This window comes from Bombina bombina, chromosome 5 (genome assembly GCF_027579735.1).
Source record: "Bombina bombina isolate aBomBom1 chromosome 5, aBomBom1.pri, whole genome shotgun sequence".
NCBI classification, from domain to species: domain Eukaryota; kingdom Metazoa; phylum Chordata; class Amphibia; order Anura; family Bombinatoridae; genus Bombina; species Bombina bombina.
Genome location: NC_069503.1, coordinates 243,665,140 through 243,680,475, shown reverse-complemented (window position 1 = coordinate 243,680,475; position 15,336 = coordinate 243,665,140). Strand labels below are relative to the sequence as shown.

The window sequence follows — 15,336 nt, the reverse complement described above, 5'->3', positions numbered from 1 at the left end:
TTGTAGTCAGCTCTTAAGAAGGTGCTCTACAAACAGCTGGACTCTTAGGCTTACATGTTAAGGGGGTTCAGGGGATAGCAATGGAGGAGTGGGACTGGTATAAAGAAAGGTTAGCGTAGGTTGTATGCATCCCTGAACAGTAGAATCTTTAGGGAGCGCTTGAAGCTTTCAAAACTAGGGAAGAGTCTTGTGGGGCGAGGCAGAGAGTTCCACAAGATGGGAGCCAGTCTGGAGAAGTCCTGTAAACGGGAGTGCGATGAGGTAACTAGAAAGGAGGAGAGTAGGAGGTCATGAGCAGAGCGAAGGGGACGGGAGGGAGAGTATCTGGAGACAAGGTCTGAGATATAGGTGGGAACAGTGCAGTTGAGGGCTTTGTATGTCAGAGTGAGAATTTTGTGTTTGATCCTAGAGGCACGAGGAAGCCAGTGAAGGGATTGGCAGAGAGGAGCAGCAGATGAAGAGCGGATTAAAATCTTAGTTGTGTCTTGTGTAAGGAAGTGTTTGGGTGTCGTCAGCATACAAATGATATTGGAAACCATGGGACTTTATTAGGGAACCTAGTGATGACGTGTAGATTGAGAAGAGAAGGGGACCGAGGACAGAGCCTTGCGGTACTCTGACAGAAAGTGGTGACGGGGCAGAGGAGGCCCCAGAGAAGGCTACACTAAAGGTACGGTATAACAGGTAGGAAGAGAGCCACGAAAGGGCTGTGTCCCAGATGCTAAAGGATTGGAGGGTTTGGAGCAAAAGAGGGTGGTCAACAGTGTCAAAGGCTGCGGACAGATAAAGGAGGATAAGCAGAGAGAAGTGACCTTTTGATTTTGCTGTAAGTAGGTTGTTGGTAACCTTAACAATAGCTGTCTCTGTGGAGTGATGGGGACAAAATCCAGATTGCAGTGGGTCAAGAAGGGAGTTTAATGTAAGGAAATAGAATCTCAGTAGCTCTTATCCTATTGGCTGATTTGAACAGCCAATAGGATTTCAGTAGCTCTCATCCGATTGGCTGATTTGAATCTGAAGGCTCAATCAGCCAATAGGAATTACAAGGGATGCCATTTTTAATCGCGTACCTTGAATTCCTATTCAGTGTACGGCAGAGATCGTATGAAAAGGATCCTCCACGCTCCATGGCTTCACGGTCGCCGGTCTTCACTTCCAGGCTCGCCGGTCTTCAGTTCCATAGTCCCCGGTCTTCAGCTCCGCGGTCATCGATCTTCAACTCCGCGCCGGCTGGTTCCTGGAAGAAGACTTCACAGCCTGGAACAGGACCTTCTCCGCCGGACTTCAGGACAGGTGAGGACCACTTGGGGGTTAGACAGGGTTTTTTAAGGGATTTTTGGGGGGGTTATTTTATTTAGATAGGGTGGGCAGAAAAAGAACTGAATGCCCTTTTAAGGGCAATGCCCAACAAATGCCCTTTTCAGGGCAATTGGTAGTTTAGGGTTTTTAGTGTTAGGTTATTTTTTGGGGGGTTTGGTGGGTGGGGGGTTTTACTGTTGGGGGTCTTTTTTATTTTCATAGGGATTAGGTATAGTTTTTTTTAAAAATTTTAATTTTCTTTATTATTTTCTGCAATCTTAAATTTTTTTATGTTCTGTAATTCTAGCTTAAAGGGACAGTCTACTCCAGAATTTTGATTAGACTGTCCCTTTAATTTATACTTAGTTTATTTGTATTTTTAAAGTAGTGTTAGTTTTTATTAATTTAATAGTAACTTTAGTATTTGATTAATTAGGTAATTTGGGTTCATTTAGGGGGGGTTAGGTTAGGGGTTAGGTTTATTGCGTTGTGGGCTATGGTGGTTTAGGGGTTAATATTTAAATAGGTTTATTGCGTTGTGGCTATGGCGGTTTAGGGGTTAATACTTTAATAGGTTTTTTGCGTTGTGGGCTATGGCGGTTTAGGGGTTAATACTCGAATAGGTTTATTGCATTGTGGGTTAAAAATAGGCATATTGCGTTGTGGGGGTTGTCGGTCTAGGGGTTAATGCATTTATTATTAGTAGTGAGAGGGGGGGTTGCGGATATAGGGGTTTTTACATGTCGGGCTTATTTTTGGGAGGCGTGTTAGACTTTTAAGGGAGATTTGTTATGTTCTTTACTTTTCTTAGGTGCCGGCAGTTTCTAAAGTGCCGTAAGTCACTGGCGACTCCAGAAATTTGTACTTACGCTTATTTCTGGACATCACTAGTTTATCTTGTGACTTATGGCACTTTATGAACTGCCGGCGGGGTTTATGTAATACCCCGATGTGCAAGGGCAAATTACGGGTGGCGCGGGTTGCAGCGCTTGCGCTGAAGCCTGCACTGTATATGTGATCGCGCCCAAAGTGTCTACACTTTGTAGATTCCATCCTATTGAGGAAGATGATTAAACTCAATAAAGAAAGTAACTGTGTGTAAAGATGAACAATGAGGATATAAGTAATATTAAAGGGCCATTTAGTGGAAAAATCACCTGCTCAAATACCCTTTTCTCACTAGAAACTCTGCAACTCCATGTGTCGAACCCCTGCAAGGGGGTTAAACAAATAGTTAAAGTACTACTTAGGAAGAACCACAGAACAGCAGGTCCCAAGCAACAATGTCTGGTGACCCCATCCTGCAGCTGTACAACTGGCACTACTGACTGGCTCGCCAGCAGTTTTCACTCAGGACCAACAGTTCTCTGTGGTTCCCAAGTGGTAGACATTCAACACTTTATGACCTGTATTGTAAAGTCCAGTTTCAATAACCTATAAACATTGCCATATATCTTCAAGCAGACTTGTATCAATTTTCTGTAAACTACGTAGTATAAATTTCGTCTGACGACTTTCTGCCTGTTGGCTGGTATTGTAGTATGGAAGAGATACAATGTGTTGCTCCAAGACTGATTACACTTGTGTCCTTTATAGTGTTGTAACATTCAGTGGAATATTTCTATATGCAGATAATAAAACGTAAACAGCAACAGTTGCTAATCCGTGCTATCAAATATCCTCAGTGGTAAGTATCAAGCAGTATAATATAATGTATCCAAGGTATTTTACAAGCTGCACATACACTGAGAAGGTAACGTGTGATAGTCAAACTCTGCAAATAGAATGATAGTTCCAAATTACTCACTGTACCGGTCCCACTCCCGCGGGATAGCGGCTGGTCTCCACAAACTCTGCCTCGCCAGTCAGCTCCATATTAGTAGTAGGATCAATGACTGATTACCTCCACGGTTTTCTCCAATTCCATTCCTCTAAAGTTTACTCCCAAAGTTTTGAGGTAACAAACAGTCAGCAGACTTGCATTTAAATCATTCCAATGCTTTATTCAAGGTAAAAGAAGTGAGAATACAAATGGGCTCACACCACTCACACACCACAACCCTCATCCGACGCGTTTCCTGCTGCTATACGGCACTTCGTCAGGGAAGCGGCAGGAAACGCGTCGGATGACCGTTGTGGTGTGTGGAGTTGTGTGAGCCCATTTGTTTTCTCACTTCTTTTACTTTAAATAGAGCATTGGAACGATTTAAATGCAAGTCTGCTGACTGTTTTTTACCTCAAACTTTTGGAAGTTCCCAAGTGGTAACTGTGGGATATAGATTACGAGGGGAGCGCTTTTTATCACTCCCACTCGCATGTTGAAAGTAAAAAGCTTTTGCTTGCATGCTAACTAGACTCGCACAAAAAGCCAAAGTTAGAATATCGCAACTGCGTTAACGTAGTCACCCATATACTCTATGGAGCGTGAAAGCTGAAATAAACACCCAACAAGTTGCGCTACCTCAACCTGAACCATTAATATTTCACATTCTAATGTTCTTCACATAGACGTAAATGTTCCATTTATTCATAAATATATATTTTTATATATACAGGTATATATAAAAGTTTTTTTATTCAAGCGTAATGGATAACCAGAGCTCTGAAGTTGTGCTAACCCAATGCGCATTAAATTCAATTGCGCTTGAGCAAACAATCAACTTGTAATACGTGCCCTACTTCTGACTTGCACAAACACCTGTGATAAACCCTTAATGCTTGCACGCAATTCAGCACGCCACTTGTAATCTAGCCCTATGTGTTTAATCTTTGTGTGGATCTTAAACACATAGGCCCAGATTACAAGTGGAGCACTAATGAGTGCAATATCAATATTGCTGGACGGCGCTCAAATTAGCATGCAAATTGATATTACAAATCCATGGTAAATCAGATTTTCCAGAGAAGTTTTAGTGCGGCTGAAATCTCTTAAATATGCCCTCTACTTTCATTGAAGATCGCAACCATGCTATATATTGCTGATATTAAAGTTATGGCTTGCACTCAAGTGAAAGGTAAAATAAAGCTAAAATAATTAGCACAACCTAAAAAGACATAGGTCATAAAGTAAAGTGTTAGGATTAAAATAAAAGTAAAGTATTACACTCGTACATAAACATATTTTTAATAAAAATATCAGTTTAATACTGAAAAAAGGTGTTTAAAATGTGTTAAAATGGGATATGGTATGGGACAAGGTGTTTAACTGGGAAGGGCTCAAAGGTGTGTATATGTGTGTATATATATATTTGCATATGTGTGTGCAAATGCAGTGGGCAAGATTACATATACGGCGCAGGCTTCAGCACAAGCGCTGGTGCCCGTGCTGCCCTTAATTTCACATTGCACATCGGGGTATTACATAAACCCTGTTCAAATCAGTCAATAAGATTTCAGTAGCTCTCATCCTATTGGCTGATTTGGAAGAATCAAATCAGCCAATAGGAATTCAAGGGATGCCATTTTTATTCGCGTACCCTGAATTTACTATTTAGTGTACGGCGGCGATCATCCGAAGAGGATCCTCCACGAAGACTTCACTGCCGGATTTCAGGAACTGTGAGTACCTATCTGGGGGTTAGAGTTGGGCTTTTTTTTACATTTTTTTATTTTTTAGATTAGGGTTATGGCCACTGCCCTTTTAAGGGCAGTAAAAGAGCTGAATGCCCTTTTAAGAGCAATGCCCATACAAATGCCCCTTTAGAGGCAATGGGCAGTTTAGGTTTTTTTAGTGTTAGGTTTTTTTATTTTGGGGGGTTTTGTGGGTGGGTGGTTTTACTGTTAGAGGGGAGACTTAGCATTCTTTTTTTAAGGAAAAGAGCTGTTTAACTTAGGACAATGCCCTGCAAAAGGCTATTTTAAGGGCTATTGGTAGTTTAGTATTAGATTAGGGGGTGTTTTTATTTTGGGGGCTTTTTTATTCTCATAGGGATTAGGTTTAATTTTTTTATTTTTCATGTAGATACTGTATATAGGTATAGATATATTTTTTACAAAATACTGTATATACTGATAAATAATATATATATATATAATTATTATTATTATTATTATTATTATTATTATTATTAATAATAATATTTATTATTATATTTCTTTTTATTATTATTATTTTTAAAGAAAAAGAAAATGTTCTTCTAAGGCAAGAACATAGGTATTTAAAGTATTCCTAATACACTTTAGACTTTAGTGCAGTTGGCCTAGCGCACCTTCGGGTTAGAGATTGAACAATATCTGACCGCCAGATGTTAGTTAAAACATAGGAATCAATGCGGCAGAACCGGCTGAAAAAAAACCTAACGCCTGCAAAAAAAGCAGCGTTCAGCTCCTAACACAGCCCCATTGATTCCTATGGGGAAATAAAGGTTATGTCTACACCTAACACCCTAACATGAACCCCGAGTCTAAACACCCCTAGATGCCCCCGAGACTCGCATGAGAACCAAAGGAATACAGGTACCTTTGTTATTTACAGAGACTGCATCAGCAATCTAACTAAAAGGGAGCAAATCGCCTGAAAGGTATCCACTCTTTTTTAGCTCTATTTCCCTCTATATATTACAGCAGGATACGGGTACCAACTGCTGAGAGAGGTACTAACTTTCATTTCTGTAGATCACAAGATTGATGATATATGCCTAAAAGACTATGGTTTAAAGAGACATTCGTAATCAGCACTTTCAAAATATTGTGTATACTACGCAAGTCAACTAACTGTCTGGCACATTAGTTACTACTGTCTATTTTCTGATACTTTGTATTCAGGATTGGTTTAGTTAACATTGTATTGTCAAGCTCTAGTTAACATTGTATAGTCAATTTTATATCCTTTGGGTACTTTGTACTTATATACATGCCTCTGGACCTATTGTACTAACGATTAAAGGGACATAAAACCCATTTTTTTTTCTTTCATGATATAGAAATAGCATGCAATTTTAAACAACTTTCTAATTTACTTTTATTATCTAATTTGTTTTATTCTCTTGATATTCTTTGCTAAAAAGCATATCTAGATAGGCCCAGTAGCTGCTGATTGGTTGCTGCACTTAGAAGCCTCATGTGATTGGCTCACCCATGTGCATTGCTTTCTCTTCAACTAAGGATATCTAAAAAATGAAGCAAAATAAATAATAGAAGTAAGTTGGATTGTTGTTTAAATTTGTATTCTCTTTCTGAATCATGAAAGAAAAATGTGGGGTTTAGTGTCCCTTTAAGGGAGACGTCCCATTTTTTATATTGAGTTGTTAGATTTAACATATTATATTTTATTATTTTTTTTATAAATTTATATAACACCCATGAGTAGTTTTTTATATCTTCAGCTGTTTCAGGGCCCTCAGGTATTTTCACCTGTTTTAATTCTACTTTTTTAGCAATTTGAAGGAGTTGCTTATAGTGAGGAGTGTGATATCAAATGTCCTAGCGCAACACTATCTTTATATACCCGCTGGATGTTAGTGCCTGAGTCTTTTGCTTGCATGCTTAATTTTTACTTTCAACTTGAAATACCAGTGATAACATAGGAGCGCTATTGATTTACCTTGGGAGCAGTTAGCGCTCAAGAACAATAGAAACATTATCACTGTACTTGTAATCTAGCCCATAGAGTTGCAGGGTCACTAGTGATAAAATTACATGCTCTAATGAATTAAAGGAACAAAAAAACTGTTGTATATTGATATAACAGTATGGCATTTAATAGATCTACTTAAAGTAACATGAGCTAGGGCATCAAGAGGCCACAGTGGTCCCCACCAGGGATACAGGGGGTTTAACCAATGAACAGTGGGTAGCCAGCCCTGAAAGTTGAGTTTTCTGAGCATTGCCATAATGTAAGAAAAATGTAATCTTGTAATGAAAAGTTAGTGACCCAAACTGGCCTGATTTTCCTCTCCCTCAAGATTACTGTCTTGCAGTTAAATAGCATTATATTTAAATATAATGTGTTACCAATAATCTTGTATTCCATCAGTGAGGTACTGCTGTTGTTGTATTTAAGAAGGTACATTACACAGAGTTCCATTGATATAAGCATACTAGTCCAGGCACTCTTATCAGGATAAACTCAGATTATTGGTATTTATCCGGTGAAGGTTTATCATTTTCTTACTAATATATAAGTTTTAAGTATCACCAATATGCAAAAAAAAAATATTATCAATGTAAAAGACAGTAACAACGTTTTTTAAAACATTTTTATAGAGAGGTTCTTTGAAGACCATGACAATATTGTTGAAATCTTATCAGATTGGACTCGAGACAGTGAAAATAAAATTCATTTTTTAGAAAAAAAAGAAAAGTATGCTGTGTTTAAAAACCCTCAGGTAAGAGTTTGTACATTGTTTGAATGTTAATGCATTTTTTTCTTAAAGGGATATGAAACACAACATTTTTCTTTCACTATTCAGATAGAGCATACAATTTTTTTAATCAACTTTTCAATTTACTTCTATTATTTAATTTGCTTCCTTCTCTTGTTATTCTTTGTTTATCTAGGCAAGCTCATGAGCAGCAGAGAACCTAGCTGTTGATTGGTGGCTGTGTATATATAAGTTCAGTTAGAAACCAGTAGTACATTGCTGCTCCTTCAACAAGTGATACCAAGAGAATGAAACAAATTAGAAAATAGGAGTAAATTAGAAAGTTGTTTAAAATTGTATTCTCTATCTGAATCAAGAAAGAAAAAAAATTGGTTTTTATATCCCTTTAACCAATTCACTAAAATGAAGTTCTGCAAATTTTAAGAACTGCACTTATAAACTAAATTACATGTTGTTGGGCTCACTGTTTTTATGTGGAACTAATGTATCTAGAGCATCAATAGCAGGAGATTCTATGTGCTGAATCCCAAGTTTTCTCCAGTAATGGCCAGAGTGTATAATGTACAACCCAATTTTAACTAACTTGAGTGTGACTGTCAGTTTATGTACAGTATATAAAAGTGTAAATGTGTAGGAGGCAAGATCCATAGATGCTTGTTAGGCTGCCATTTATACAGGCTGCTTCACCTATTTTTATCAGCATTTTGTTAGTGAGCGTTCGTGCCATAAACGTATATTGTTGTGTTAGGCGCCCAAATACCCTACATCTCGCACCACTAGCAATGCACAAAAGCAATAATCACAACTACAACATATAGCCAATAGGAAACCCACTTGCAAAACAGGTTTTTTAAATACTTCCTAAAAAATAATATCTTTCCAATTAGGGTTTACCCTGCTAGTCTCGCTGGATAGAATGAGGGACATCTGAGACACCTTGCAGAGATGCACGCAAGAGGCTGACTGTGGCCACGCAGAGTGTTGTATAAGTGTTGTCAGGGGTTTTCACCATAATTTTGTTCAGGATTCATAAAGACTCTATTGCCCTTGTATCCGCTCTAGTGGTGCAGTCTCGCTATTTCAAAGCCGATGTAGATGTCTTGTTTTTATTTTTATTTCTCTTAAAGTTTTATTTTATGCATGTTAGAGAGGACATTTTTTTCTAAAGGGTGTTTTTTATTTGTTTATTTTGTAAGGTTATGAAGGCATTTTTGTGATGCTGGTATCTTTTAAAGGGACATTGTACACTAGATTTTACTTTGCATAAATGTTTTGTAGATGATCTGTTTATATAGTCTGTCTGGGAGTGTTTTTGTAACAATGTATAGTTTGCTTAGTTTCTAATAACATTGTGCTGATTTTCAGACTCCTAACCAAGCCCCAAACTATCAGATGTAGACTACAGATTCCTGCTTGCTACTGTGTGTGTAATGGTTCTTCTCATATGCAGGGGAGGGGTGGGTCTGTACTTCCTGATATCCCAGCCCCTTTCAGTGGGTGTCCCAGCCTAACCTCATCAATAGTGCTAAACAGAGCTTCTACATACGTTTTTTAAAAAGTTTTGTACTGGATTTTTAGATCAGTATCTGTACATTTTCTTCTTGAAAGTAGTGTCTATTACATGCAATTATATGAAAATTGGTGTATACTGTCCCTTTTAACCGTGAAACTCATTCAATGTAGAGAGGGTTTTTAGCATCATTTTAGTTTTACAAACTAGTTTTATTGCTTTTAGGCTATTTATTGTCTGACAATATGTAAATATAAAAGTATCTTGTCAGTGGGCAGTGTTCAGAGGTGGATCTTTCCAGTTTCACCAGATTTTAAGACCCTTATTTACTAAAGTTCATTCATGTCTCCATACTTAAAAGGGATATGAAACCCATTTTTTTTCTTTAATGATTCAGGCAGAGCATGCAATTTTAAGAAACTTTATAATTTACTTCTATTATAAAAAAAAATTGTTCTCTTTGTATCTTTATTTGAAAATGCAGAAATGTAAGCTTAGGAGCTGGACCATTTTTGGTTCAGCACCTTGAGCAGCGCTTGCTGATTGATGGCTACATTTACCCACCAATTAGCAAGCGCTACTCAGGTGCTGAACCTCAAATAGGCCAGCTCCTAAGCTTACATTCCTGCTTTTCAAATAAAGATACTAAGAGAACGAAGAAAAATTGATACTAGAAGTAAACTAGAAAGTTACTTAAAATTGCATTCTCTATCTGAATCATTAAATAAAATAGTTGGCTTTCCCTTTAATGACTCAGCTGCAAAGCATAATATAGCAGCTTGAAAAGCTGGAGCTACGTCTTGATGAACCATCAACCAGTTTATTTGGGTAATTTGTCATTACACACCTGAAACTTGTATGTAGAATTCTGTGCTATACAACTGATCTCAGTATGAACATATTTTGATATTTTATGTATGGAATTATAATAAATTGCTGTGAGATATGCATCCTAAAGCACAGCAGGTGTTCAGCACAGTTGTTGATGGATGCCTTCTCTTCCAGTGCTCTGTACTACTGACATTTGCTTCATTTCACAATAGAACTATGTTTTTTTATTTCTCTATATATTGTAAATAACACATTTATTCTGTAAATTGCATTTTATCTATACTGAAAGCAAACACTTTGCTTTCACAATATTATATTTTATTCACTAACAAAAATTGATTTTATACCCAAAGTGTAGATTACATTTATTTCCCTTACAGACTGATTTAAAAAACAAACGCGTGCCTTTTTCTAGCAGTGGGAGTCGGGATTTTTAACTTTCTTCTTCTTTTTTTTTTCTCCAGTTTTATCACAATATTTTTCTTTACAGAAAATAAGTTATTAAATTCTCATTTTACTAAATTTCTTTATGATATTTGAAGATTATTTTATTTTTCCCAAATGCATCTGACGTTCTTACGCACTTTTTAAATTCCTCTACAAACTTAGATCACATGCTTAGCTAACAAATTACATATGTTACCCATATGCTAAATCACTTGAAATCTGTAAAAATCTGAATAGAAAATATCTTATGAACATTTCTATTAAGAAGATACAATATTTTACCTCAAAATTTCATTAGATCACCAGAGTAATAATCCTTTACCTACTTCAGGTATTTTTTATGTCATCTGAATGGTAAATAAAAACAGCCAATCAGCATTGTTAGTGCTGAGTACAAACTAAAGTGATTGTGTCTGCACCTGTCAGATGCACACTCCTTTGAAAGTCCTGGAACTAACAACTGGATTGGATGCTTAAATGTATCTACAATGGGATGTGGCTACTGAGGAAATTATGAGGTAAAATATCTTAATTTTTACATAGAGATGTTCATGTGGGGGTTTTTTTTTAAGTCATGTTTACAAATATGCTGAATTACTTTTAAGTGATTATGCATTTGTATAACGTGCCTTTAATTACATAAACTATTCAGTACATCTTATGCTCCATATTTCTCCATATATCATTAGCCTCTACACTTATTAATAACTCCCTGTTGCTTCTAGAAACGCCTACCTTTGGATAGTGCCAAGCTCTGTAGTCATTGCTGCCACCCTCCTGCCATATGATTAGTCACAACTCAATATTTACGTCAGCTCAACTATCATAAAACATTAATGTAGTATACAGCCAATATTTAAGTGGGAGCACTGCAAGTTCTGTTCCCATGTGAAGAGGTCTTTAAACACTAGACTCAATGGTGCATTCAAAGCAAATATAAGCCTAGGAATAATATGTTAATATCTATTTTTTTTTTTTAGCAAATTGATGGTTAACTGTAGTAGGTTGCAAACAAACATTTTGATAACGATCAAAAATAAGCCTAACTTTCATTAATGAATTTTTTTAATACTTGCCTTATTATAATTGTATTAGCACCATTCTATCTATTGCCCGTCTCCGATGCACAATTTTTTTTAAGATGTTTTCTTAAACACCCATTGATAAGCTGTCCCTTAAGGCGCCAATCAATAGCTGCAACATGCCCACTTTACTAACTGCGCATGGCTTTTTTGTTGTAACATCAGTCAATACGTGCATGCAATTTTTGTGCATGCGCTATGCAAAATGGGATCCCCCTGCTTACGTCAATAGCACAGCACTTCACTGAAATTTATGATTGTGCAGCACCACGTTCGCTCTCATCCGCTCCAGTCCAACAAGTAAATAATGTATCTCGCGATTTATTGTTTAAATCGGAGTGGATAGAGATGGATTGCAAATGCGTGGGTTGCTCTGACAGGGGCGAGCATTCCTCCCTATGTAGAAAGAGGGTGGGACCGCTCTCTAAGTCATACTGTCTAAACCAGGATACATGAGGGGACAGAGGAAGACGCAGAGCTAGGAAAAAACTAAAATATTAAAAGAAAAGAAAACTAGAATTTTACAATCAATTAAATAAACATTTTAAAATACATCTCAATCCACATTTTCAAATGATGAAACTTGTACATAACTTAAATACAGACATTTAACATTCATGATTGCAGTAAAATGGTTTAACTTTAAAACAGATGTATGATACAATTAATCAAAATATCTTTTATTGAATTACACTGCATTAATTAAGTTTGGGCTAGATTACGAGTGAAACACTATTTTAATGTGCACCCGTAAAGGGACAAATTGGCCTTTATGGGCGCACGTTAAATAACTAGCCATTACAAGTGCTACTGCGAGCTCGAGGTTTCACTTTGCTCTTAGTTAGTCAGACCTTTGGTTAATGAAAATAATGTGCCCCAAAATAAAGAGAACAGTTCTTTAATCTAAAATAAAAAGATGAGCATCTTATTTATTTATTTATTTTTTTTTAAATCTGCACGAAGCAGTATAAGGGGTTAAAGTGAGGAATGTGGGGTGTTTGAAAAAAGCAAAGAAAAGTGCCTTTACATTGAGGTAAATGGGGACTGTGTTTTTACTGTAAATATATACTGTATGCATATGCTTATATACATATATATTTGTGTTAATATGTGCATATACATATATATTTGTGTTAATATGCTTATATACTGTACATATATATTTGTGTTAATATGCTTATATACTGTACATATATATTTGTGTTAATATGCTTATATACTGTACATATATATTTGTGTTAATATGCTTATATACTGTACATATATATTTGTGTTAATATGTGCATGTACTGTACATATATATTTGTGTTAATTGTGCATATACTGTACATATATATTTGTGTTAATATGTGCATATACTGTACATATATATTTGTGTTAATATGTGCATATACATATATATTTGTGTTAATATGCTTATATACTGTACATATATATTTGTGTTAATATGTGCATATACTGTACATATATATCTGTGTTAATATGTGCATATACTGTACATATATATCTGTGTTAATATGTGCATATACATATATATTTGTGTTAATATGTGCATATACATATATATTTGTGTTAATATGCTTATATACTGTACATATATATTTGTGTTAATATGCTTATATACTGTACATATATATTTGTGTTAATATGCTTATATACTGTACATATATATTTGTGTTAATATGTGCATATACTGTACATATATATTTGTGTTAATATGTGCATATACATATATATTTGTGTTAATATGTGCATATACATATATATTTGTGTTAATATGCTTATATACTGTACAAATATATTTGTGTTAATATGTGCATATACATATATATTTGTGTTAATATGCTTATATACTGTACATATATATTTGTGTTAATATGTGCATATACTGTACATATATATTTGTGTTAATATGTGCATATACATATATATTTGTGTTAATATGTGCATATACATATATATTTGTGTTAATATGCTTATATACTGTACATATATATTTGTGTTAATATGTGCATATACATATATATTTGTGTTAATATGCTTATATACTGTACATATATATTTGTGTTAATATGCTTATATACTGTACATATATATTTGTGTTAATATGTGCATATACTGTACATATATATTTGTGTTAATATGTGCATATACTGTACATATATATTTGTGTTAATATGTGCATATACTGTACATATATATTTGTGTTAATATGTGCATATACTGTACATATATATTTGTGTTAATATGTGCATATACTGTACATATATATTTGTGTTAATATGCTTATATACTGTACATATATATTTGTGTTAATATGTGCATAGACTGTACATATATATTTGTGTTAATATGTGCATATACTGTACATATATATTTGTGTTAATATGTGCATAGACTGTACATATATATTTGTGTTAATATGTGCATATACATATATATTTGTGTTAATATGTGCATATACTGTATATTTTTATTTTGCTGCCCAACTATGCACAAATTTCCCCCTGTGCTGCGCTAGGTGCTTTGTCATCTCTGACAGCATGAGAACAAGGCTTCCTTTGGAACCTATGGAAGGGCGCTCTTGTGAGCTCAAGGCTTCCAGGCAATGTGAACACAAGGTCAGGTTGTGCCTAACTTGTAATACCAGCGCACATTTACATGCACAGGTATCACTGAGTGGAGCGCAAATATAGTGCTTGCAAAAGCACAATTTGTGCTCCACTCATAATCTAGGCCTTTATTGGTGAAGTGAAAAAAGAGAAGTTAAACCCATATTTTATATACAATGAAGTAGCCGTGATGTTCAAGAATCTTGCATTTTTTTAAGGTCTGTGAAAATTCCTGCAAAATCCCACCATGAAAAGGCTACAATGGCCTGTTTCACATCATTTTTCCTTTATTTTTTTTCTGTGTTTCACTAGGTTTTTATGTTCTATCATGTATGTAATTTGAGAGTTTATAGAAAAAAATAACAAAGGAAGGGAGAGACAGCTGTGTTATCCATGGCTAAATATAGCATCTATAAAGAATGCACTCACAAGTATATAGCACCTAGAATAAAGTTTCTCAGTGTGCTTGCTGGAATCTTTATACAGTCTCCCCCTGACCTCCAGGAGTCTGTTTCACACCTCTCTCTTTTCTTTTCTTTTAAGTTGCATTAAACAAGTGCAAGACACTGAAAAGGAGCATCCTGCACTGAATTTTGGGACCTGGCAAAATAAAATATATTTAAAGAAATTCCAAACGTCTGATAATTTGGGGAACTTTGGTTTTAGTGCCACTTTATTTGTGATGTTTTCTGAAATTTAGGAAAAAAGAGGGCGCCACATAGCGTGATACTGTTTTTACAGGCTCAGAGAGACAAGGTGGTCTAAAGGCTTACCGATAAGCTTTGCACCATTCTGTGACCGGTGCTATCAGTCAGACTAACACTCTCAGTGGTTAGCACACTGGGTGGCCTCAGGTGTAATACAGGCAGGTGGATCTCAGCGTTACTTGATTGGAGTAACTCCGCGGCTATGCAGCACGTATACTGCAAATTCCAGTGGGTATCAGAATATACACCCCTCCAGGTTAGATAAAAGAGCATGAGACAACTTCCGTGTAGTAAAGTTAAAAATCTTTAATCCATAAACAATTTGCTACGCGTTTCTAGACCAATGGTCTTTTCCTCAGGCATAAAAACAAATGGATATAATTACAAACAAATTGCAACCTTAAATACAAATAAATTGAATTAAAAACGGAAGTTGTCATAGTTTTGAAAAGAGACCAATCCTGACATAGTATACCTTGTGAATTTGATCAGCATTAATTATAAACTCACTGTTGTAGTGAGTGT

General features: G+C 35.7%; 1 protein-coding gene across 1 annotated transcript in view; it reads left to right on the top strand.

The window, feature by feature from the left end:
• Positions 1-15,336, top strand: part of APBB1IP (amyloid beta precursor protein binding family B member 1 interacting protein) — a 352,897-nt gene that overhangs the window by 182,768 nt on the left and 154,793 nt on the right. The window contains exon 7 of the mRNA XM_053713908.1: positions 7,504-7,625. Within this exon, the coding sequence (XP_053569883.1) occupies positions 7,504-7,625 (122 nt within the window). The remainder of the gene's footprint in view (positions 1-7,503; positions 7,626-15,336) is intronic.